This window comes from Notamacropus eugenii, chromosome X (genome assembly GCF_028372415.1).
Source record: "Notamacropus eugenii isolate mMacEug1 chromosome X, mMacEug1.pri_v2, whole genome shotgun sequence".
In the NCBI taxonomy this organism is placed as follows: Eukaryota; Metazoa; Chordata; class Mammalia; order Diprotodontia; family Macropodidae; genus Notamacropus; species Notamacropus eugenii.
Genome location: NC_092879.1, coordinates 41350961 through 41377039, shown reverse-complemented (window position 1 = coordinate 41377039; position 26079 = coordinate 41350961). Strand labels below are relative to the sequence as shown.

Genomic DNA, 26079 nt, shown 5'->3' with positions numbered 1-26079 from the left:
CAGTTCATAGTTTTCCTTCTCACTCTTGTTGCATTGATTTTGTTTGTGCAAAAGCTTTCCAATTTCATCGACTCAAAAATAGTCTATTTTATCTTTTTTCTTTTGTTTGATTATGAAGTCTCCCCTTAACCATAGGTGTTAAAAATATCTGATCTTGTTCTCTTCTTCTTTTTTTAAGTAGTGTAACCTTTTATAATTCAGACTGTATGACTACTTTAAACATATAGTAACAGTATATGAAATAAGATGTTAGTTGCAACCTAATTTCTTCCAGACTGCTTTCTAACATTCCCATCAATTCTTGTCTAATATGGAGTTATCCCCCAACTGGGCTTATCAAACACTTGAATTAGTGAGTTTGATTATTTCTAGTGTTTGCTTATCTATTTTACTAATTAGCTTAAAAAAACCTATTCCCTTCTATACATTTTAATTTTTTTAGTCAGTGCTAACTACCTTTGATGATTACTGCTTTATAATATAATTTGAAGTCTGTTATTATTTTGTCTAACTCTATAAAGTATGCCCTTGGTGGGGCACACGTTGGTTATTTTGTGCTTGGTACCAAGTAAACTTTGTAGTTTGATTGATATGGCAATACATTTGTAATTTCATTTAGGCGGTATCATAATTTATATTGCATTGAGATGGCTTAACCCTGAGCAATAACTATCCCTTCAATTATTGAGGTGATTTCTTTAAAGAGTGTCATGTAAATATATGTCTTGAGTATGTCTTAGCAGATTGACTCCCACATAGTTTATGCATTTTGTAGTTATTTTAGGGAAGAAATGCTAATGATCAGGGAAGGAGGGTTAATTTTGTATTCTGCTACTTCACTTGTTATTAATTACTATTATTTATTTCAGTTGGTTCCCTTGATGATTCTCTAAGGCTTCCTAGATAAATCATTACATCATCTGAAAATAGAAATATTTTGCCAATGAAAGTATCTTTAATTTCCTTCTTTTTCTTGCCTTACTTCTATCACTAGTATTTCTAGAACACACCAAATAATGACCTCTCCACTATCCTCCCTCCTCCCTTCCCTCCTGTTCTTCTATCCTTTTAGTTCATCTTCTCCAGATGTTCTCTAGCTCTGCACTAGCTAGTTATTAGAGATATTTCCAAAATACTAGTGATTGCAGTAAGAAAAGAGAAAAATTAAAAGCATACATATCAGGAAAGAGGAGGCAAAACTACCTACAAATAACATGATAGATTACTTAGAAAACCACAACGAAGCAACAAAGACATTAGTTAACACAATAACTTAAGTAACGTAGCAGATGAATCAGTAGTGTGCCATGTTGAAATAGTGCCCTACTCCTTTTTTACATAAGAGTCAGAGTTATTTGAGGGAGTCCACAGAAGATAATTGAAAAGGGAAATTAGATTCCTCAATCATATTATTTCCTACAATTGCCTTCTAAGTTAATAATTTCTTAATAAATTAGCCACTAGTTAAAGAAGCAGTTCACACCATAGAACTTACATGTCCTAATTAAATTTACTGAAGAATATTCTTTGTACTCATAGATTTATCTGGAGGACAGGAGATGACATGGGATATTATTTAGACATAAATATCTGAGAAAAACAGAGGCCTAAGAATTCCAGTCAGCTAATAGGGCAGGAGGCAGGTGAAGTGGCAACTTCTAAATTGTCTGGGGTATGTAAGGTTGTAGCAACACACATTGGATAGCAATACCAAGGATCATTCTCATCTAGCTATCTGGACAATGCAGAGATCTATGGTCCTGGTTCAGCAGGTGGAAAATTGGGTGGCTATGCCCAAACATCTTGGGAAAATTTCAGAACTAAAGATGAGGTGGTAGCACTCCAGATATTACTAAGATGTTTTTTACACGATTTCCTTTCTTTTCCAAAGAGTTCCTATCTTTAATGAATATTAATAATGTTTCTATTTTCTAGTTCCTAGGGCAGAGATGGCTTATTCAGCCAAGGAAAGGAAGATAAGGCTCTCCTTTGTCTGGAAGCTGGGGAAATCTATGATTACATGTGAACTAGAATACTAAGTAAATAAATAAACAAACTTAGTTAATTTATAATGTGTTGAGCATTATCACAATTAATTTGGGAATATAATTTATGAGTGAAATTACATAGTAAACAGAAAACAATGAATGTATGCTACTGAGTCTTCTTTATCTTCTAACTAGATCAACTACTTTGAAGGAGGACAATAGAGCCTTTGCTCCAAAGAATCTGTACCTTTCTCTGGATAAGTTCCTAGCAAGCAATTGCAATTTATTCACTAAAAGAAACGATCTTATTTGCTATTTTAACTCATAAATCCATCGAACACCAAATATTTGTTAATTACCTACTATGTGCTAGGCACATTGCTAAGTGTTTTACAAATATTATCTCATTTGATTCTCACAACAACCCTGGGAGGCAGGTAGGTACCGTTAATACCTCCACTTCTTAGATGAGGAAATTGAGGCAGACAGAGGTGAAGCAACTTGCCTAGGATCACACAGCAAGTAAATGTCTGAGGCCCAGCTCTTTATCTACTGTGCCAACCCAGTGGGATGTAATATTACATAACAGACATTATAGGATATATTGTAGCAGACAATGATTTATTTGCCCCAATACATATTTAAGGTCTGTCACTTTAGGCTGCATTAAATAAGGCAAAGAGCATCTAGGTCTAGGGTGCTGACTGTCCCATGATACCCTGCCCCAATCAGATCTGATCTGTTCTGGGCACCAAATTTTAGATAGGACATTGATCAGCTGAGGGGCATCCAGAAAAGCACGACCAGGATGGTGAAGTTAGTGCTATATGAAGTGGGGTGGAAGGAATAAGGCATGTTTATAGCCTGGAGAAGGGAAGACTTAATGACTATAATTAGCTCTCATTTAAATAGGGCTTTAAGGATTGACAAAGTGCTTTACACACATTATCACATTTGATTAAGGAAGATAAGATTACTCTCTCCCATCACAAGATGGGAGGTCTGGTGGTAGAGGGATTAGTCTTGTTTTGCTTGAGGCAACAGTATAGTAAGGCCAGGCTTGCAAATTTCTAGACACTAAATAAAAATAAGTTACTATCATTTTTATATCCTAGGCAATTCTGTCTCCATTTGGAATAGCGTCAGTTGTTTTATGACATTTTTTCTTACATCAAATCAATGTAATCTCTTTCAGTTTCCATTCTTTTCTCTTAATTCTTCTGGGGGGGGAGCAAATAAGAACTCTCCAGTAAACAATAATATAATAACAACACCCACATTTATATGGGGCTTCCTATGTGCCATGCTAAGCACTTTACAATTATTATCTCATTTAATCCTCACAACCCTGGGAGTTAGGTAATATTACCTCATTTTACAGATGAGAAAACTCAGGTTGACAGAGGTTAAGTGACTTACTTAAGGTCACACAGCTAATATGCGTCTGAAGCAGGATTTGCTTAAATAGTTTAAGCTTTTCTGACTTTGGGAACTGGGAGTATCTTTCCTTAGGGATCCTCAAGCCTATGAAGGTAAATGCCTTTGACTTTGTTTCTGTAAGTATTCGGCAGACTACGGGTCACCTGAAGGAAATGTCTTCCAGGGATGTTGAGGGAAGTGCTTCTGGCCTCTGACATTACCTTGTTCTTCCTTCCCTACAGCTGGTGATGGAGTACTGTGGAGCAGGCTCAGTGGCTGATTTAGTGAAGAAGACCAAAGGTAACTCCTTTAAAGAAGACTGGATTTCTTACATCTGCCGTGAAATCCTACGGGTGAGTCTTTGGGCCGTTATTATTCTCTCTGGTTATTGAAGGATGCTGGGTAGAGGTTTTAAAAAATGCAAATATGTAATGGGACTGGGAGGGAGTGGGAGTAAGAGGGGAGAATCCTAGAAGAGCAACTGCAAACAATAAAAGATTGTGGATTGGAACTGGAAGGAAGGGAAAGAAGGAGGGTAATGAGTACATGAGGACAGGCTAAAAAGATGGGGCTTCTCCCATTTAGAAAGAAAAAAAGGAAGGGATGTGATCCCACTCTCTAAAAACATGATAGAATGTGAACTTAAACACCCAGTCCTGGAAATGGAGTAGGGTGACCTCTTCAGCCTGGTGTTTTTTTGAAGTTTGCAACTGTCACACTCCCTTTTTGCAGATAGACAGACAGTGAGCCCCTTCCCTTCTTACTCCATCTGAAAAAACAAATGTACAAAGCAGCTGTATTCCATTCTACTTTAAGTGCAGTACCTGCCAGGGACTAGGCGAGACCCAAATCCCCAGCTGGCCCAAGCTGTGACCTAGGCAAATGAGAGCACCCAAGAACCAAGAACAAGAGTTAGGCCTGGTCACACTTGCACTGCCTGCAATCAGGAAAGATGCCATCATCATCTCTCACAGTGCCCCAAGTGGCTGGAGTGGGAAGGCTTCAGTGGTGGGGGAGGAGAGAGAGTCAGTCTAGTAAGCCAATTCAAATTCAAGTCATCCTAAAATGAATTTCCATATTTCCCTAATTTCTCAGTCTTTAGAAGCTGACTAAGAAATATTAGTAACTGGTCTGAATGAGGTAAAATCCAGGGGATATCTAGATAGCCAATTAAGCCAGCGAACTCATTCCCTTTCAGAGAGGACAGAGACACCATAGTCCATGGAAGCAAAAACTTCTATGAGATTTTCTTTGCCTTTCCTGGTTACCTTCCTTGGTTTCCTTTCTCAAAATTCCACAGAAGTGTTTCTGAAAACTTGTCAGCTAAAGAATTCAATCTGAAAAATCAAAGCCTGAGTTGTTTCTCTTACCTAAAAGCTCCAGCCTTGTATTAGGAGTTAGGCATAGGATAACTAATGTTTTCCAAGTCATAGGGTCATCTCAGTTCAGCAAACATTGCCTGAGCTTTTGCTGTGCAAGAGCACATCTAGGGCCCAAGGGCCCTGCAGGAGGGAATGGTGACAATGATGTGATTTTTCCTGCAGGGTCTTTCCCATCTGCATATGCACCACGTCATTCACCGGGACATCAAAGGACAAAATGTCCTCCTGACTGAAAACGCTGAAGTAAAACTGGGTAAGTCTTCTTGTAGCAGTTGGTGGAGGCAGACATTAAGCACATTCATAGAATGATTGAATATAGAAGACCGCTATAAAACACCTGACTTTTGTATTTGTGTTATCATCACTGTCTTCAGATTGTCAAAGAGTTAGCAGTGGGGAGAGCACTCATCTGGAGCTTACTGGTCTATAACATGGGCCATATAATAGAGTGGAGAAAATTCTGTACTTGGAGTCTGATGACCTGCGTTCAAATACCAACTCTCATACTGGCTTACTGCATCATCTTAGACAAGTCCACTTCACCCATCTGGTCCTCAGTTTCTTCATCTCCAAAATGAGGGGATTTGGCTCAACTTAAGGTCCCTTCCAGATCTGGCTAAACTTTCAGCTCTAAACTCAGTTATTCTTTGACAAGTCATTTCCCCTCTCAGAACTTTAATTTCCTTACCTGTTTAAGGATATTTGCATTACACTCCCACAGTTGTGGAGAGAATCAAATAAGACCAGCCAAGTGAGAGTGACAGGTATTTGTGAGTTGATTTTTTTCCTCCTAAGACAAAACCAAGAAATCGTAAGAGATGGACCAATCAAAAAAGTACATATTAAATGTCTTCTATGTGCCAAACAAAAGAGAAACAAAGAGCTAGAAGTGACCTCAGAGGTCTTTTAAAAGGAGGAAACTGAGATTCAGGGAAGCTGTGATTTGCCCAGTCCTAGAAATAATAGGCATCATAGGTAGAAGAATTTGAACTCAGGTCCTGGGGCCTCAAACACAGTGCTATTTTCTTTGGACTATACCATGGCCTAGCAATACAACCATTTGATTGATGGTGTTTTTCACTTTTGAACCAGATGCTAGCCACATGTCCTTGTCATGTTTGGGCAGTAGACATCACAGGATTTAAAAGTGACACCAGTAACTCACATTTGTCTGGGGCTTTTCCCCCTCTTGCCTCATTTGATCCTCGTGGGCCTCTCTGGGCAATGAACAAGTTGCAAAAGTATTGCTGTCACACTAGGAAGAGCTTAATAAATAGAAAATGTGATTCAGAGAGGGACAGCAATCTGCCTGAGGCCACAGAGCTAGCAATGTTAGTCAGGCCTACTCCATGCTTTTCTCACTACATGTTCAGAAGGCCTGGGGTGGGAGTGGGAGGATTTAAGGGAGCCTCGTTGTTTAAGGCAGCTTTATTTAATGCCGGCTAATCACCTGCAAACATTACAACAGCCACTGATCTCAGATCCTATCACTACAGGGCCTCTCCCTAATGCCTTTCCATCCTACACAGTCTTTGGGGTCTGTCTGCAACTAAGAATATGTCCAAATAGCACCAGAGCTGCATTTTATGCTCTTGGTGAGCACATACTCCATGGAGTTCTTATTGAGGGAGCAGAAGGCTGTGAGCATGTTTGTCCTTGAAATAAATGACAATAAATGCATATCAGGTTGAAAAGTAATTCCAAGAAAATGTGTAATCTTCTCTACTCCTGAAAGTCACAATCTTCAGAAACTCAGGGTGGAAATTTGTGAAGATCACCCAGAATCCAAGTCCCAAGCAAACAGAATGCATAATATAGCGAACCAAGGAGCATGGCCCTCTATTTTGAACATACAGTAAGGCCCCACTTATCCAGAGATCAGATTTCTGGCAGCTCCAAATAATAGGAATACAGTCAAAAAGCTGGGAGTATCTAAAAGGGCCTCTGATATGCTAGATGAATTGGTTAGGGAAAAAACAAAACAAAACAACCCAACCCATGGCCATTATTCTATGAGAGAGGCCCCTGATGTGGCCCCTTCAGAGTGTGATTCACATTTTACACACAATCCTTAAAATGTTGGTTATCTTAATTTCTCAGAAGACAGGAGTTAGAATAGGGAGGGCTGTAAGACAAAGAGAAGGTTGTTGGGGGTGGGGGCAATGTTCGCAGGCATATGTCCCTCTGTCTAATATTAGCTCCTAAAAACAAAAGTCAATTGTTAAATTTTGGAGACGAGCATTTACGCTGGAAAATCAGCAAATGCTACAAATCAAGACTTGGTTTATTTTTTCCTGATTGTCTAGACTTAAGAAAGTGATGGGAGAAATATTAGCGATAGGGATTAAACCTAAAAGTGTGTGTTTTCTGAAGAGCTGATGATATTTACCAGCATACCACGGATGTTTGTGGTCTAAAGACAAAAGTCATCAGTAACATTTAGCTAGGGATAGAGACTGGACCTGTGATTTCATCACAATAGGGAATTCCCAGGTAAGGAAACTCCCTCTACCTTATCACCAACTTGCCTAGGACCTGGAGGGGAGGGAGGAGCTTCAGTGACTTACCCAAAGTCACACAGATAATATGGGCCAGAGGCAGGATTTGATCCTAACTCTTTCTGGCTCCAAGGTCAGCTCTCTATCTATTGTGTTGCCTCTCATCAGTTTAATGCGTTTTTAAAAAATTAACAAAAGAAAAAAATTAAAGAACCTCATTCCTCAGAAATATGAGAAAGTGTTGCAGCATCTGGGGATTTTTAGCCTGGAAAAGACTTAAGGGGATACATGGCAGCCATCACCAAGCAAAGATCTGAAGGGCTGCCTGAGTAATCAAAGGATTAGCTTTATTCTTCTTGGTCTCATTTTGCACAAACGAAGGACCAGTGGTTGGAAGATGCAAAGACAGAAATTTCAGGTCAGTGCCTCACAAGGCAACCCATTCCCTTCTTCTAGAATGAGGTGGTGAGCTCCCTGTTATTGGTAGTTTTTCATTAGTGCCTGCATGACCACCTAAGAAGCATGAAGTAATAGAGCAGTGACAGGAGCTCTGACTGTGGACTTAGCAGACCCAGGTTTGAATCTCATCATGGCCTATTGCTATCTGTGCAGCCCTGTGTTACATCACCTCTCCACACTTCAGTTTCCATAAATGAATAAATGGGTAAAATGAATAGATTAAATTAGATGATCTCTAAGGTTCCTGAACCAACTTAAAAATTCTAAGACTTCCTGCATAGAATTAGGACATTGAACTAGATGACCTCAGAGATCCATTCCTACTCTATGATTTTGTATTCCTATGAACAAAGTCCAGGGCAGGGCCAGGAAATGGGAGGTTAAGCATTCAATACAAAGCTGAGGTCCAAAATCAGAAGAAGGGTCAAGTTTGGAGTGACACCCCAATGTTAGCTCAGAATAGAAAAGCATCGTGGGCAAGTTGATGGCGAACTTGTCAGGTCATCAGGTGAAACTGGCTGCTTCTCCTTAGAGAGCTGGCCAGTTGTTTAGCCAGGTGTTGCCAGTTAGACCTCAGGGTCTGCCTCACTTTTTGTTCTCCCCCACTTCCAGGAGCAACTTCATGAAGTTGGACATTAACTGTTAACTCCGTAAAGATGACTGCTGTCCAGTAGGAATCAAAGATTTTCCAGATGATCCCTAAAGCTTAGCAAAAATTGATGATAACAGCCTCACCTCCTTCCTCAGCTTTGTTGTTTCTGGCAAAGCAAGATTGCTGACAGAACATGGCTCTTGTCTGAGATTTTTTTTTCATATGGCTTTAGATAATTGCTAGCAGCATTGTTCCTTTATAGCACTAGTGGTGATTGGGTTACAGATGAGTGAACTGAAGCCTGCCCTAAGAAGTGGTATACCCAAGGAAGGGCAGAGACGTGAGTGAGGCACCAGGATGGGGAGGACAATCAATCCCTTGCTTCCCTTTCAGACAAAGTCATGTCACCAGTACTGGAGAGAAGGTGATTCTGCAGCTGGGACAAGGCTGCCTGAATGGCTGGTGTCTCGACCTCAGATTGGCTATGTGTAAAATAAGGGGATTAGACTAAATGACCTTCAAGATTCCCACCTAACTCTAAATCTCTGATCCTGCTCAGGAGCTTGCTAAGCCCTGATCTAACCTATTTCTGAAACCTTCTAGAAAAGGACATTCTACAACGTCCAGTGGTAATGTTCCAACATCCCATAATCCTTGTGCTTGGCAAGAGCTCCCTAAGCACAAACCTCAATCCCCCCTGCTTCCTCTTGGGTCCCTTCCCTCTCTTCTTAGTGCAGATGGGAACATTTTTTCATCAACTTTCATATGCCTGAAACCAAAAAAGTCCTCAAAAGGTTTTCCCCTTCCCTCCTCCTTCAGAAAAAGGCTGCCTTTTTTCCAAGCTGAGCAGCCCAGACGTTTTCTCTGTGTCCGAGACCACCATGCCAAGCTCCTTCTAATGTATCCCACAGATGAATGTATCCCACAGTTGCTAATGCCACTCTTTCCAAAGCATCCCACGATTAACTTTCAGAGCCAAAACTAAGATGTGGACTTCACAGTAAATATTTACATCTGCTTCAACCTAGCTGTGGAAGACTTTCCTTTAAACTTGACCATGAAACTCATTTTTCTTCCCCATCACGATGGGACTTTCTCAAATTATTGGTGAAGCTTCCCAGTCCAGCCTGTTTTGTGTTTTTTCAGATGCTCTTTTCAATCCCTGTCCTTCTTCCAGGAAAGTGGCAAATCCAAACACTATTCAGGGTGTACTGATGGGGCTTAGTTTTAATATTCATGGTAAGCATTCAGCCAAGCCAACCATAGATTTATTACAGTACTGCTGGGGCTCCTTCCAACGTCAACATCAGCAGAAGCCTCTTTCCCAGTGTTCCTGGAGCAGGCCCCATGTTCAACTTTCCCATGTTGGAGCTTCAATCTGTTCTCCATTGTGGCTTGCGTATCTGCTTTCCAAGTGAAGGCAATAACTCATCAAGCGTCTTGTCACCGACTTACTCTTTGGGCATGTGTGGAATTTTTCAGTGGATTTTGGAGTGAGTGCCCAGCTGGACCGGACCGCTGGCAGAAGAAATACCTTCATTGGGACGCCATATTGGATGGCACCAGAGGTGATTGCATGCGATGAAAACCCTGACTCGACCTATGATTACAGAGTGAGTAGAAAGATTGGGAACGTGGGATCTAGTGAAGGGGGGTATTGGTAAGCAATGGTCTTTTCAAGGACTGAGATGAAAGGATGAAATGTTCTCCTCAATGCCACTGTGCAGTGTGAATGTATGAAAGCAGGAGATGCAGAGAGTATGGCTCACAGGTGGTTTGGGCTAGCTTTGGGTACTGGCAGTCTTTCTGCCTGGCTCATTGCAGGGTATGGTGACCCCATGCTACTTTTTGATCCTTACCACTTCTCAGAGTGAGTTAGGACAAAGGAGTGTGGTCCCAGAGAAAATGACTCCCAGTCAAAACACCTTACCAAATTGACACTGAGAGGCTGTTGGCTGAAGGACAATTGATTCTGCTTTGATTTCAACTGTGTTTCATTGTGATAGTGGGTGACAGCTTTGTTTCCTCTGCTATTTGGCAATGAATGAGAAAGAGGGGTGCTGGACTTCTCTAGTCAGTATGTACTCATTTCTCTTCCCACAGCCTCCATTTTGAAAATCACCCTTTTCAATGAGTAGGTATTTATAGTCCTTCCTAAACAGGTTTTTCTGTGCTAAGAACCATCAAGGAGCAGAGGCCTAATGGTTTTCCCCCTGTGGTCTCAATAGCCCCTAACTTAAGCACTCAAATGACTTCCTCCTATTTTTATCCTGGCGGAAAATGCTTCTGGAGTTTTTCCTTTCTCTTTCTTTTCCTTGCTCTTAAGCTGCTTCCTTCTAATTCTACCTCCAAAAGTCTCTTGCTTTGTGGATAATGTACCTTATCTAGATGGGGGAGACCCACTTTACTTTGGTCTCGCTAATCTGGCTACCTGGAATTTTTCCTCCATGGATTGGGGGAAGCCCCTCCGCTTCACCCTTCCTTCCTCATTTTGAGTCTTTGGCAGCTCTTAGCTAACACTTCCAATGGTATGAGGGAGAGGGGGCAGCCTTAAGCCTAATGCTCCTAGACTTGATAGGGCAGAAAGGCTGCTCTCTTTCTCCATTCATTTCCAAAGAGAAAATGATTCTGAATTTTGAGGAGGTCTTAGGGGCCATATTGTACAGCAAGGCCTATTTGATTCTTCATCAGAGACATAGCTAGGAATTTGGACACTTGAAAAAAAATTCAGGGGGGAAAGTAGGCCTTGGGGAAAGACCTTAGATCTCACAATGTATAGCTCTATGGGGGGAGAGGCAGAGAACCTGAAACACCTCTGCTGTCAAGGCCATTGGAGGCCAGGCTGGAAAAAGCTCACTAAGGAGTGGGGCCAGCCTCAGAAGCAGGATCAACCTCAGATGACTCCCTCTGACATCGCTGCTGATGTCAGCTACCACCATGAAAAATATGACATGGGACCATCTTAGTTAGTTGCAATTATCCCTGGAGAGGGAGCAATCCATCCTCCCAAAGAGGCTGGCTTTCCTCCCACAGTGTGGCCAAAGATCCCAGCCCTGAGGAAAAGGGAAAGGGAGAAAGAGTCGGCAAGAGGTATGGCAGGTTTTTGAAACAAGGCATGGCAGAGATGGGGCTCAGAGGCCTGGAACCAGACAAGAGGAGTGGAGCAGGGATGGTTGTGAGTGTTGAGGACCCACACTGAGGTCTAAAGTTCACTCCTTTCCCTAAAATTGGCACCCAGGAGCAATACCCTGGTCACCTATCCTGATCTTGGGCCCTTCTCCTCAGTAACTAAACCCTTTGGACCGCCATACAAAATGGACCTTCCTATTACTGAAGTGCATTACTTCTAAACAACCTTAGAGGGAGGTTCAACTAGGGTAGCTTTCAGTAGCTAAGATAATATACCATAGGGGTACCCAGGTCCTCTGAACCAAAGGGCCAACCTGGGATGCACACTGCAACTGTAGTGGACGTAGGAAGGTGACCAGCTGTGAAAAGTCAGTGCTCAGCAGTCCTCCCCCCAGAGTATTCCTGACTGCTGACTCTTCTGCTCTGAGTTTCTGCTTAGATAACCTGGTGGTGGTGGGGGTCTCTTCCAACTCTGAACTGGGATCCTCTGGTGCTAGCAGGTGCTTTAAGGTATACAGGGCACTTTTCCCACACAGGGTGTGAGATAGGTTACCAGGATGGAGACCCTGAAGCCCAAGAGGAGACTCAGCTCGCCTGGGATCCAAAAGCATTAAGAAGTAGCAGTGGCAGACCTCTTGCTTCCCAGGCCTGTGCTCTGTCCGAAGCACCCCGCTGAATTTGTTTGTCATCTTTCTCTTTCCAGAGTGACTTGTGGTCCCTTGGAATCACCGCCATGGAAATGGCTGAGGGCGCTCCGCGTGAGTAACTCTTTGCTCTTTGGCAGCACGGGTAGATGAGGGATTGCACCTGTCCCTTTGGAGCTTGCACTGGTAGCCCCATAGGCGCCATGCTCTGAGCCATTCCATGGGGCTAGTGGGATGCCCAGGATGTACTCGGAATCAGGATGTCTGTGGACAAGGCCCTGCTTAGAGCAGCATGCCTTTGTCTCTTCCAAACTCCTCTAGCTGGCTGACCAAACGTTCCTTCAGTTTGGCTTCCTGGTAATGGCTTTTGACGATACTGAAGGACCAGGAGCCCAGCGAAGTCCTAAGCCATGTAGATCAGTGATGTAGTTAGCCTTCTGAGCCCTAATTTGGTGGTCCTTGCAGCAGCTCCCCCAGGCTTCTGAGAACTCTCCCAAATGACCTGTGGGCAGAACCAGAAGACAAGCCCATGTTCTGTTACGTCCCCTTTTCAAAACCACAGACTCAGAGCACATCTGATGTTTGCAAGGTCACACACTTGATGCTAGAGCTTCCATCACAATGAAGACACAAATCCTAATCTTGAGGTAGTGAGAGAGAAAAAGCAGACATGCAATGGAATCAAGATCACAGGGGTGGGGTTCACTTAGGGAAGCCGTCCAGAAAGAGTTGCTATAGAAATGTGGACATGCACTTGTGTGAGTGTAGGGGTACAGGGGAATTCCTTCTCTTTCAGGACATAGGATCTTGATAAACTAACCCCATCTCAGGTGTTAAAGGCTTCTAGCCATTTAATGCAAATGTTCTTAACCTGGAGCCTGTAAACTTGACATTTTTTTTAACATTTTGATTTCCTCTGTCATCCTATACATTTTATTATTTTTGCCTTCAAGCATATGACTCTGAGGAGGGGTCCCTAAGCTTTACCAAGGGTTTCAGGGTACCAAAAAGGTTAAGAACTGACTTAACATGTTCCTACTCCCTGATAGAATGTATATCATTACTAGATTCAGTACCTGAACCCAAAAGAGTTCATTCTTGTTGTCCTGTGACTAACAAATGGGGGGGGGGATTTGGTGCTGGGGAGAGCAGGGGGATAAGAGAGGGTTTCTGCCTCCTTCCAAATTCCTCCAGTTAGGTTATGGCTATATAAGCCCTGGTGGAATTATCTCAACACCCCTCCCCTCAAAGGCCAGGAGATACCTGTGTTGCAAGGCTGCTGAGAGAACAGTTTCAGGGGATAGGGCTAGTGACCCCCAGAACTTCAGGGTCAGAAGGAGAGAGACCTCCCACTGGGAGGTTATTACTTCCTCTGTCCTTACTGACTCATAGGCTACAGGATATGTGAGCTAAGGCATAGCTGAAGCCCTCAGAGGTAGTCTGAGCCTGCGTGATTCATTGCATTTGGTTCTACTATGGTTAAAAAGCACACAGTAGGCACCAGATGATGTTCGTTTGAAATGTCGAAATAAGTTGTCGTTCATACAAATTTTGTAGCCCATGGAAACCTAGTTTTGCAAGCTAGCTGTTTTTCTCCATCAGCTCAAGATTTCTTTTTGTTTATGAAATAAACTTAGATGAACTCCAGCCCCCTTTTCCGTTGAATTTTGACAAGAGAGACAATACTGTCCATTACCTGAGCTTTCCTTTGGAGGATGGCAGGGTGTTGACTTGCTTACGAAGCCTAGTTGCTGGGCAGCTAGATGGCTTTGCAGCAGATAGAGTTCAGGGCCTGGCATGAGGAAGTCATCTTCCTGAAGTTAAATCTGGTCTCAGACACTTACTACCTGTGTGACCCCTGTCTGCCTCAGTTTCCTCGCCTGTAAAATGAGCTGGAGAAGGAAATGGCAAATCACTCCAGTATCTTTGCCAAGAAAACCCCAAACAGGGTCAAGGAAAGTCAGACATTACTGAATAGTGACTCAACAACACAAAAACCATTAACTCTGATTACCTCAAAACAAAACAAGAAAAGCCTGGCTGCTTTAAGGTTTGCATCTCTTCTGTGACTGTTTTCTATCCCTCATTTGTTTCTGAAACCCTTGTCCACATTGGCACTTCTTGTGGCTTCCTGCTCACTCTCACTGGGGTTAGCCCATGACTTTTGTCTTGATGCCTCATCTTCAGCATGGCAACTAGGGAAGCCACAGATTTTGCCCCTTGAATAGAGTTTTTGTGGTACACCATTGCTCACCCACAGGGAGCTACAGTGTGCAGCCAAGCCAACCTCAGCCTCAGCCATGCTTCTAGCTAAGGAGAGGACAGAAGAGAACAGCGCCATTCTACACCCCATTTCATGAGGGATCGGGATGCCCACCAAGAGTATCATCAGCACCCTGAGCACAGGGCTGTCCCCAAATGCCACCTGTAGAGAATGATTCCTTTATGTTGAAGTTTTCTTTCTAAGAGTCTTTCTCTTAAAATGTAGGTTCTTCTAGGGAGGTTAGCTTGTCAAGCTATAATAACTGTAATGATAATGATGAGTATATCCATGATTTCATTGGTAGAGCCAGCTCCTGGGTACTTGGGTACAAGACCCCTCTACCAGTGCGGGTTAGCTACTTCTCTGCAACTTAGAGCTTTAGGAGGGTTTCCTAGAACACTGAGAGAAGCTGAATGACTTGTCCAGGGTCATACATTCAGTTTATGTCAGAGGCAGGACTTGAACCTTGGCATTGTTAGCTCTCCATGTACCACACCCAGCTGCCGTAATCCACATAATCCACACCATAATCCCAGAGCTAACATTTACACAGTGAGTACCTTAAGTCCTTTATAGACTTGTCCTCATTTCATCTTCACAAGGACCCTATGAGATAGGTGCTTATTGTCATCCCCATTTACAGATGTCAAAATCGAGGCAGACAAACGTTAATTGACTTGCCTAGGCTCCCACAGTCAGCAAGCATCTGAGCTAGGATTTGAACTCAGGACTTTGTAACTCTGTTCAGCACTCTGGTCATGGTATCACTTAGCTGGCACCTTCTGGGGAATTGCTTTCCAGAATGATAGTTATATCTGATAAACTAGATTGTGGGGTCACGAGAGAATGGATCTCATAGAGCAAGACTTTGTTAGGAGCATTCAAAGTAAGAAGCAAAAGAAGGGATAGAGCCTTGAGGTTGATAATGGGCTGATCACATGAAAGAGAGAGATGGGTACCACAAATGCTCCATTGATATCTTTGTGTTTTCAGGAACATTGGTTCCTAGATGTGGATCTTTGATGTTACCTGAATCAAACTCTTCGTTCTGTGCATGAGGGAATGGGGGCCTAGAGAGGGAAAGGGATTTGCCTAAGGTATCCCATATGATCAGAGTTCTGTAGCTGAGAAGGAGCTTAGGAGCTATCTAATTCAACCCCCTCATTTACAGAAGAGGAAACTGAGGCCCAGGAAGGGGAAGAGATTTGTTCGAGGTCACACAGAACATCTTTAGCTCCTAGATCTAGAGCTTGAAGGCCCTTTGGAAGTCATCTAGTCCAACCACCCTCACTTTATAGAGGAAGGAACTGAGGCACAGAAAGGGCAAATGACCTGCCCCAAAATCATACAGGTGACACAGCCAGGATCTGAACCCAGGACCTCAGACTCTACAGAGATGAAATGAAACAGCTTCCCTGCCCCCAAGGACATTTTATCCATATAGATGCACAGATCATAGAATATTAAGGTTAGCAGAAAGTTCAGAGATAATTTAGCAAAATTTATAGATGGGGGAAACTGAGACCCATCTTGCTCAAGGTCAGTCAGTGGTTTGGAGGCAGACCCAGGGCTCTCATTGCCCATTCTGATGCTATTTCCTTTCCACAGTTTAGTACACCTGTTACATCTAACTTTTCCTATTCCTTTGATCTTGAGCCTTGCCCATACAGTTCTGTTTTAATGTCTTTCTGGGGAACCTAAACAGGACAGCCAGGACTAACTCCTTCATCCTTTAATCTTCTGAGCTGTTCATATTTTTAGGGAGCTCATGTTTGTGAGATGCCCAAATAATATATTTTCAGGACTCTGGTTATTCACATATGGGAGCAAGGAGTATTGAAGCAACCATACCCAGAATCCCATCATTGCTTTCCTTGCCATCCTTCCCTCCCCAGAGGTGTTTTTTTAGCTGTATATACATTGTCCTCACATGGAGCCTGGGAGCCCTTGGGCACAGTTCACATATACAGGTGCTAAAGAACCCATTCCTATCCTCTCCCTTGCCCCTACACTGAAGAGGCAGAGGGAGAGTGAGAATGTAGTGGGCATCCTTCTCCATTCTGCAACACTTACTCAGGTCCCCTCTCAATCTTTTTCTTTATACACTGGATGTACCTGCAGCCAGAAGTTTCCAGTATAATTTTTTACAATTTCCTCTTTCCATTTAATCCAGCCCAACTTGGGCTGGGCCACTGAGGAGTATTAGAAGGTGTATAAGTCATAGGCTTTCCCCTTTAGGAGTGCACAGTCAGGTGAATGCATTGGTAGCAAGAGTACAAAGTCAGATGGGACAGCCACTATAAGGAAGATAAAGTCATGGTGCTCTGGGTAAATGCTCTAGAAGAAGGGTGGGGAACCTGTGGCCTCAAGGCCACATGTGGCCCTCTGGGTCTTCAAGTGCATCCCTTTGACTGAATTGCAACTTCACAGAGCAAATCCTCTTAGTAAAAAGACTTGTTCTGTCAAGCTTGCATTGGGTCAAAAGGCCGCACCCAAGAACTTAGAAGGCCACATGTGACCTCAAGGCTGCACCCCTGCTCTAGAGACTCTACTCCCCAGAGCATTGTCCTTCTAAGTCAGCTCAATGGTATTCATTTACTACATGTCAGACTCTGACTGGGGAAGGGATATGAAGATGTATAAGACTTCAGATTAGAATTTGTTGGCAAGACAGGACAACAAAAACAAATGAAGGACTTTGATGCTAAAGCAGTACATGATACTGGAGAAAATGTGAGGTTGGGAAAGGTCACAGAAAGGGAGATAAGTGTGTGCTAGAGTCCCTGGAAGGCTTCCTGGAGGACAGGAAGAAGGGGAGAACAAATAATCCAGTGAAGGGTACAGCCTGAGCTAAGGTACATTGTGACCAGTTTAAAAGATGGTAACTGGAGAGAGTGGGAGGTGAGGGGTTGATAGGGTAAGCAAGGCTATATTATAAAGGGCTTTTCATGACCAGCTGATGAGTTAGGACTTGATCTGATGGACAGTCATTGCAGAATTTTGAGCAGGGTATTTGCAGCCTCTTTCAGCCTTGGTTTACTCATCTGTAAAATGGGTAATGGGGACAGTTAGGTGGTATAGTGGATAGAGTGACAGACTTGGAGTCAGGAAGACTCCTCTTCCTGAGTTCAAATCTGGCCTCAGACACTTACTGGATATGTGACCCTGGGCATGTCACTTTAACCCTGTTTGCCTCAGTTTTCTCATCTATAAAATGAGCTAGCGAAGGAAATGGCAGGATTTTTTCTAAGAAGACCCCAAATGGGCTCATGAAGAGTCAGACACAAGTGAAATGACCAAAGAACAACAAAATAGGTATTAGAACTTTCCTCAGAGAGTTGTGAGGATCAAATGGGACAAATGTTGACGTGCTCCAAAAGTGCTATCATTATTGTAGGATGAGCTAGAGAGGCCAGGAATCCAGGAGTGAAGGAGCAAAGGCCTGAACTAAGGGCTAGCAGAAATGTAGATGAGAGATTTTTCGAAGACACAAAAGGTCGTGATTGGTCACTAGGTGAACATCAGACATTAAGGAGTGCGAGCTTTTGAACTTTGGAGTATGGGACAGGTTCCTTCCTTCCATCAACATGTATATTAGTAAATGAGGACAAAGCTTGCCCTCTGGCCTGCTGCTTTCCTTTAGTATTAGTGAGATAACTATAGGGCTTGCTTCTGTCTGCTTGTCTGGGAAAGGCCAAGTAAGCGTTACAATTCTTCTCAAGGCTTGTTTGGAGGGAGACTCAAAGGAGCTATTACTATCAAACTATCCTAACACTGAAATGAATTTCAAGGCCTTTCTTTGGGGAGAGAGTATGGCAGGCTGTCTGTGCAAGGGACTTTTGCCCTGTCAGCTTTCTTTGACCAAAGCTCAAGAGGAAATAAGTGGGGTGAGACGCATATTTTAATGCTTACAGACAAACCCAACATTCTCAAACCAGTGAGGTAATGAGCTTAGGAAGCCCAGATAAAGTTGTTGGTTTGTTGGCTTTTTTAATTTATAAAAAAATAATTGAAGCCTTATAATTAGATGCAGAATCCTAAATACCATAGTTAGGAAGCTGAAGTGCGTCGTACCTAGGAAGTGTAGCCCCTAAAACCATTTTTCTGTGGCTTTTGAGAAAGCTAGTCTTCTTTCTTTTGTTTATTGTTGCCTAGCATGAGCTAGGAGCCTGGATGACTTATCCAACTTATAATTACTTCTCCCAGCTGGAGATCCCTGCCAAACAAAAACACAGGCGGAAGCCCACCCTTCCCTCCAAATTTGATTTCCACATTTAGGTGCAATTCACCCATCATGCATCATTGAAGAGAAGTTGTGCAGTGTCCAATTTAGCATTGATTTGTCAATTGTATTTTACACACCTGGAGATGATGAAGCTTTAGAATCTTTTGGGACTGTGCTGATTATGTTCAAATGAGTCTTTAATTATATTCTCTTAGTTATGAGAAGAAAACGCCTACTTGCCACATAGCATGTTTTTAAGCAGAGCAAAATGCATAGATGGGCAAGGGCTGGTGTACTATGTCGGCAGCCATTTGTTTCACTGCTTCTAATGGGGAGTATTTTCCTTTGTAGCCCTCTGTGACATGCATCCCATGAGAGCTCTCTTTCTCATCCCCCGGAATCCTCCTCCTAAACTGAAATCCCGAAAATGGTAAGATTGGACATCTTAATCTCTTTTATGATTTGGCTCAGCCCTTCCCCGTAACAGTATAACAGTAACAATAAACGTTTGTTGACTGACTGTCTAGCCAAGTAGAAATTTATATCCATTTGGACAATCAGTCTCATTTCCCTATTGCTATTAGCTTGTGCCTTAGCTAAAAGGTCCAACTTGCCAGTTGGTGTTGAGTTGGCCAACTAGTAATAATATTCAGCCCTCAGTATGTTATGATCATTATATTATTACATAGCGTCAGCGGGTACTTTTTCCCCACCCTTATTCCTAGGCATCCTCCTCTTCTTTAAATAGCCCCTCACCCCCCTCTCCCCAATAAAAGGAACCAGGTAGAACCAGACAAGATGGCCAACTGGGGTTAGAGGTTAGTAGCTGTGGAGCAGAAACAACTCTGTGATCCACATAGGAAAAGAAGCCCTAAGCTTGGGCTCATTTGCATTGTGCTCTTGTTTGTCTTCCATCAGAAGGGAGCTTGTCATAATTGGTAGTAGAGACCTCCCAAAGGAAGCAGTACCCATGATTTAGTGACTGGTATTTTTCCTTGTGAATCAATGTTATCCTTTCCATAGATTCAGTTTCTCTCTGGATGAGCTAGCTACAAGACTCAATTCCCTTTTTAAAAAAAATTTGTTTATAACATTCATTTTAAAATTTTACATTCCAAATTCTCTCCCTCCCTCCAGCCCTTCCCCCACTCACTGAGAAGGCAGGTAATGTAATATGAATTATACATGTGAAATCATACAAAACATATTTCCATATTAGCCATATTGCAAAAAGTAAAGAGTAAGAAAAATGAAGTGAAAAAAATGTTTCAGTTTTTACTCAGAGTTCATCAGCTCTCGCTCTCTCTCTCTCTCTCTCTCTCTCTCTCTCTCTCTCTCTCTCTCTTTCTTTCTTTCTTTCTCTCTCTGTCTGTCTTTCTGGAGGTAGAGAGCATTTTTCTTCATCTGTACTTTGTAATTGACTTGGATCATTGTATTGATCAGAGTACCTAAGTCTACAAGACCCGATTCTTAACCATAGTTATAAAGTCCCATCTTGTGAACACAGTGAACCCTAGTGCCTCTATTACCTTCTCTTTGAAGTATACAAGTTAGGGGTCTGTACCTTAAAAGTATAGTAGCAATTTGGTAGTCAGGTTCATCAGATCCATGTTGACAGTCAGTCAGGATCCATCTGGCTAAAGAGTAAATTCACTTTGGTCTGAACTGTCTCTATGTAGAACTGATTAACCAGAATACTACTAACTGCCCGCTTTGTACTGTGGAGAAATGCCACTGGGCCTGCCACCCTTCCCGAGAAGCTCAGTAGTATTGTTGGTTCTTTGCCATTAGGTAACACAGAAGTCTTTTAGGAAAGGCCATGATCTCTTGAAATATAAGTCTTGGGAGCTCCTTTCAAAAAACATGTTTTATGCTTCTATTGGACCCCACTTGTATTTCCATTTCTTTTAGGTCTAAGAAGTTCCTCAACTTTATCGAAAATTGCTTGGTTAAAAATTACATACATCGTCCCTCCACTGAGGCTCTGTTGAGGCATTCATTCATCCGAGATTTGCCAAATGAACGACAAGTTCGGATCATGCTTAAAGACCATCTGGATCGAGCCAAGAAAAAGAAAGGCGAGAAAGGTAGTTTGAGATGCCACACTTAATAAAATGGGTATTCAGATGCAACTGGTGATTTATGTATGTCTGCTTTGGTGGAAAGCAACAATGTTCATGTAAATAAGACAACTGAGAGGCTCAGGTCCTCTGTTTTGTTTTGTGGCTTTAATCAAGTCACTAACCTTTCTTTCGTAATTCTTGATAGCCACACTGGGTAAGGATTAATGTTTGCGATGTGCGTGATATTTTTAAATAATATACAGTGGCAACCTAAGTTAATTTTCAAACACAGCCAAAAATGAAGTTGTCAGGTACCCAAGTCTCTCTTTGCTCTTTTCTTTAGGTTAAAATTTGGAAATGACTGCTGAGGTGAATGATATCAGAAAGAAAGTATTTGTCACCTTGGACATAAGTCAAATGGGTCTGCAACAATAAAGAGGGGTGTATAGTCTTGAACCAAATATCCAGTAGTTACATATGTCTAGGTTGGAACCAAGCTCATCTGAGTCATTAGAAGGCTGTCACAAGGTTACCAGTAGGAAGAAATCTGAAGGACCATGGAAAATAGAAAAACTATGGTTGCCTCAAGCACCATGAATAAGAATTTGAACACAACACAAAACTGTAGTATTTATATTTTTACATTTATAGAGTATACTTGTAGAGCTGGAAGAGACCTCAGATGTCATCACCTCCAACATACCTTCATTTTAAAGGAGGAAACAGTCCGAGAAAGGAAAAGGGATTTACCCAAGATTACACAATGGAACACAACTGGCAGAAAAGAAGGAAGTGGCTTATGTTAAGTGTAATTATCATGTAAAATGATGATTTTCTCAATGAGGGCAGAGCAGGGCCTAAGGACATGGTAGGACCCCAGTGTAGCAGGGGAGAGAGAGAGAGAGAGAGAGAGAGAGAGAGAGAGAGAGAGAGAGAGAGAGAGAGAGAGAGAGAGAGAGAGAGAGAAAGGGCCATGGAGTTATCTCCCTCTAGCTCTCCTTGGCAAATGAGAAAACACAATCTGTTTTGCAGCATAACAGATAGATTTGAGGACCTCAACAAAATGCAGACTCTAAGATATAGGTAGTACAAACACTTCTAATAGAAAGTACCATTCATTCATTGAGCATTGACCGTTACGCTAGCTGGCACAAACTCCAAATTCTCTTCCTTCCTGAAGCCAAAGGAGGTTAGCCTGAAGGGAATTGCTGCCCAGACAGGAGAGTGATTAACTGGAAGACCCTAGACATTAACTGAGCCTGTTCCTTGGGCCCAATGATCAGGGAAGCTCTTTGGTCTGTCCTTTAGCATTCTGATGTGGGTCTCCCCTCTGTTAGTGGGCAGAGAAGGCTAGGCTCTTCTTCAGAGAGCTGGGGATGCTGGCCCTGAGCAGGAAATAAATTGTTTCCAGTTTCCAAGTACTAGAAGAACACAGGGTTTCCAATCAAAACTACCTCTGGTGTCCTGGAAGTCATCCCTCCTTCCTTTGAACTTGGTTCATACCTTAATTGTAGACCTAGAAAGAGTCAAATGAATTTGATTTTAAAAGACCTGTGTTCAGATCTTGACTGTGCGACTTGCTTTTTGCCTGTGTAGATTTGGGCAAGTTTTCTTTCTGGCATTAGTTCCCTTGTGCATAAAGATGAAGTTGCTAGGAGGCAGGTGATTTCAAAGATGCTTTCCAGCTCTCACATTCTGTAATTGTTAGATTTTCTGGATGATACCAAATGGAAAGGGGCAATTCTTCCTAGGAACATATTTCTACCCCCCCCCCGCCCCCCTCCCCCGCCCATTCACACCCTTTCTTTCCTTTCAGATGAAACTGAATATGAATACAGTGGAAGTGAAGGTGAAGAGGAGGAGGAGGAGGAGAAGGAGAAAGAGGAGGAGTTAAGTGAAGACCAAGGAGAGCCCAGGTAAAATTGACCAGCCATATACTGCATGGGATAATGATATGCATATGAACCTCCCAGGCAGCAGTGGGTCTGAGCCCAGTAGAGAGCAACCCTGGGTCCTCAGAGTTAGTAGGACAGTTGACAGTTATTTTCTTTACATAACCATTGAGGAAGGCCCTTCCTTACTATCTCCAGCCTCCTTAAATTCCTAGTAAGATGGGAAAGGGATCTAGAATGATCAGGTCTCTGATCAAGTTCTATTGAGGATCAGTAACCAAGGGAATGAACAAGGAATTTCTGACATTTCTGGAGGGAAGATAGTTTTAACTTGCTTACTGAAGAGAAATATCCTCTGTAATAAAGCAGGTCCCCTAAAAGACTTGATCGTGTTCAGTTTTAATTATATGAGTGATCAATCACCCATGTGGTTCTGTCCTCTCCTTCAGCTCCATAGTTAATCTTCCTGGTGAATCCACCCTCCGAAGAGAGTTTCTCAGGCTGCAGCAGGAAAACAAGAAAAACCCATTTTCAAAGCAGCAACAACTGAGACGAGAACAGCAGCAGCAGCAGCTGCTATGGAAACGTTTGGAGCAGGAGCATCAGGATCTGCAGCGAAGGCAGCAAAATCTGCAGCAGGAGCAACAAAATCGGCAGCAGAAGCAACAAGATCTACAGCAGGGACAGCAAGATGTGCAGCAGAAGAAAAAAGATGTGCAGCAGGGGCAGCAAGATCTGCAGCAGAAGCAACAAGATGTGAAGCAGAAGCAACAAGATGTGCAGCAGGAGCAGCAAGATGTGCAACAGGAGAAACAAGATCTGCAGCAGAAGCAACAAGATGTGCAGCAGGGGCAGCAAGATGTGCAGCAGAAGCAACAAGGTGTGCAGCAGGAGCAGCAAGATGTGCAGAAGGGGCAGCAAGATGTGCAGCAGAGGCAACAAGGTGTGCAGCAGGAGCAGCAAGATGTGCAGCAGGAGCAGCAAGATGTGCAGCAGAGGCAGCAAGATGTGCAGCAGAAGCAACAAGGTGTGCAGCAGGAGAAACAAGATGTGCAGCAGGGGCAGCAAGATGTGCAGCAGAAGCAACAAGATGTGCAGCAGGAGAAACAAGATGTGCAGCAGGGGCAGCAAAATCTGCAGCAGAAGCAACAAGATGTGCAGCAGGAGAAACAAGATGTGCAGCAGGAGAAACAAGATGTGCAGCAGGGGCAGCAAGATCTACAGCAGGGGCAGCAAGATGTGCAACAGGCTCCACAGTTACCACCAAAACCTCAGCCAAAGCTGCCACTACCACAGCAACTAGAGCATCACCAGGAGCAGCAGCCACTGAAGCAGGAGCAGCAGCCTCCAAGGCAGGGACAGCAGCCTCTGCAGCAGGGACAGCAAAATCTGCAGCAGGAGAAACAAGCACCTGGGCTACTGTCAAAGTTGCAATTATTGCAACAGGAACTGCAAGATCTACAGCAGGAGAAACAAGCACCACAGATACCACCAAAAACTCAGATACTGCCAAAGCTGCCACTACCACAGCAACTAGAGCATCACCAGGAGCAGCAGCCTCCGAAGCAGGAGCAGCAGCCTCCAAAACAAGAGCAACAGCCTCCAAAGCAGGGACAGCAGCCTCCGAAGCAGGAGCAACAGCCTCCAAAGCAGGGACAGCAGCCACCAAAGCAGGGGCAGCAGCCTCCAAAGCAGGGACAGCAGCTGCCAAAGCAGGGACAGCAGTTGCCAAAGCAGACATCCCGTCACCAGGTACAACAGTCTCCAGATCATCACTGGCTGCATTTTCCACCAAAGCCCAACCATCACCACACACAGCTGCTACCAAAGCATCTAGCCTATTACCAAGTGCATCATGGGCTACAGTTTACAGGCCTTCACCATACACAGCTGCTGCCAAAGCAGATGGCCCATTACCAGCTACAGCATCCACCAAGGGTGTCAGTCCATTACCAGGCACAGCATCCATCAAAGGGGCTAGTCCCCCACCAGATGCAGCAGCCACCAAAGGTGCCACCCCATCACCAGGCACAGCAGCCACCAAAGGTGCCACCCCATAGCCAGGCACAGCAGCCACCAAAGGTGCCACCCCATAGCCAGGCACAGCAGCCACCAAAGGTGCCACCCCATAGCCAGGCACAGCAGCCACCAAAGGTGCCACCCCATAGCCAGGCACAGCAGCCACCAAAGGTGCCACCCCATAGCCAGACACAGCAGCCACCAAAGGTGGTACTTCACCAGGTACAGCAGCCACCAAAGGTGGTGCTTCATCACGTGCAGCACCCACCAAAGGTGATACTTCACCATGTGCATCAGTCACCAAAGGTGCCATTCCATCCCCAGGCACAGCAGCCACCAAAAATGCCACCCTATCACCAACCAGCACAGCTATCAGTCTATCACCAGGGAAAGCAACCAGCTCAGCAGCTGGCCCAACGCCAGTTGAAGCAGTCTCCTCATCCCCTGTCACCATATCATCAGCCTCAGCAACCAGCCCAGCAGCAGGTCAAGCAGCATCCACAGCAGCCTGTTCATCACCAGACACAAGAGCAACCACAGCAGCAGGAACTCAAAGACCAGGATAAGACCAGGGATCCAGTCCTGACTGAGGGGCAGAAAGGCAAGGAGCAGGAAGAGCAGAAGAAACCTGAGGATGTAAGTTTTGGTTGATGTCTGTTCTCCATGTCAAATCTAGATGTCTTTGATGCATAAGTAAATAATTCTCATAAAAATGTTGTACAGATGAAAAAGTATACATGTGTATTAGGAGTTAATTTTTTTTCAGTTGCTTTTATTGGTGACAGTAAGATCTGATCTTTTCCTCAAAGCTTTTGTGTCTTCCCCTCTTTCAGATCAAAATTCCTTGAAATTATGTCACCTCTAACACAGACCACCTTTGCGTATATATTTGGTCTAGTGCAGCTTCTCCTCGCATTTTTTCTTTAGTGCCATTTCTTATTGCCTCATGTAGCTGATTTAGGACTGTAATGTTAGAAACCAAATGTGGTGGCTCCACTGTCAATGAGAGGGAAAAGAGTTTGGTATAAAAATTTTATAGATCTTTTCCATTCTTTGGTTTGTTGTGTTCCTTCTAGCTTTATCATAAAATGTCCTAGGGATGACTTTTCTTAATTGGGTTTTTCACCAAGCCCTCTATAAATTTATTTTGCTATATCTTTAAATGGCTCTTATTGTTAGAAAGCTATCCAAGACAGCTACCATGTATTAAATGCACAAAATGTGCTACTTTCTCCTCTAGGCTAAGCATCCTTCAACCAATCCTCACATAGTATGATTTTGAGGCTCTTTACCCTCTTGGTTGCCTTCCTGTGGATACTCTTCAGTTTGTCAATGTCCTTCCTAAGATGTAGTGCTCAGAACTAGTGTTCTAGACATGGTCTGACCAGGGCAAGAGCATACAGTACAGTGAGAGATTCTCTACTTTAATTCTAGTCATGTAGCCTAAGCTCATATTGCCTTTTGTGGCTACTATATCACACCGGTGACCGACAGCAATAACACAAT

At 43.3% G+C, this 26079-nt stretch overlaps 1 protein-coding gene across 3 annotated transcripts in view; it reads left to right on the top strand.

The window, feature by feature from the left end:
* Positions 1–26079, top strand: part of LOC140515640 (mitogen-activated protein kinase kinase kinase kinase 4-like) — a 238508-nt gene that overhangs the window by 124273 nt on the left and 88156 nt on the right. For all 3 annotated transcript variants that reach the window (XM_072626441.1, XM_072626440.1, XM_072626439.1), the window contains exons 5-12: positions 3650–3760; positions 4952–5042; positions 9821–9951; positions 12171–12225; positions 18951–19029; positions 20511–20686; positions 22479–22578; positions 23004–25209. In XM_072626441.1, the coding sequence (XP_072482542.1) occupies positions 3650–3760; positions 4952–5042; positions 9821–9951; positions 12171–12225; positions 18951–19029; positions 20511–20686; positions 22479–22578; positions 23004–25209 (2949 nt within the window). The remainder of the gene's footprint in view (positions 1–3649; positions 3761–4951; positions 5043–9820; positions 9952–12170; positions 12226–18950; positions 19030–20510; positions 20687–22478; positions 22579–23003; positions 25210–26079) is intronic.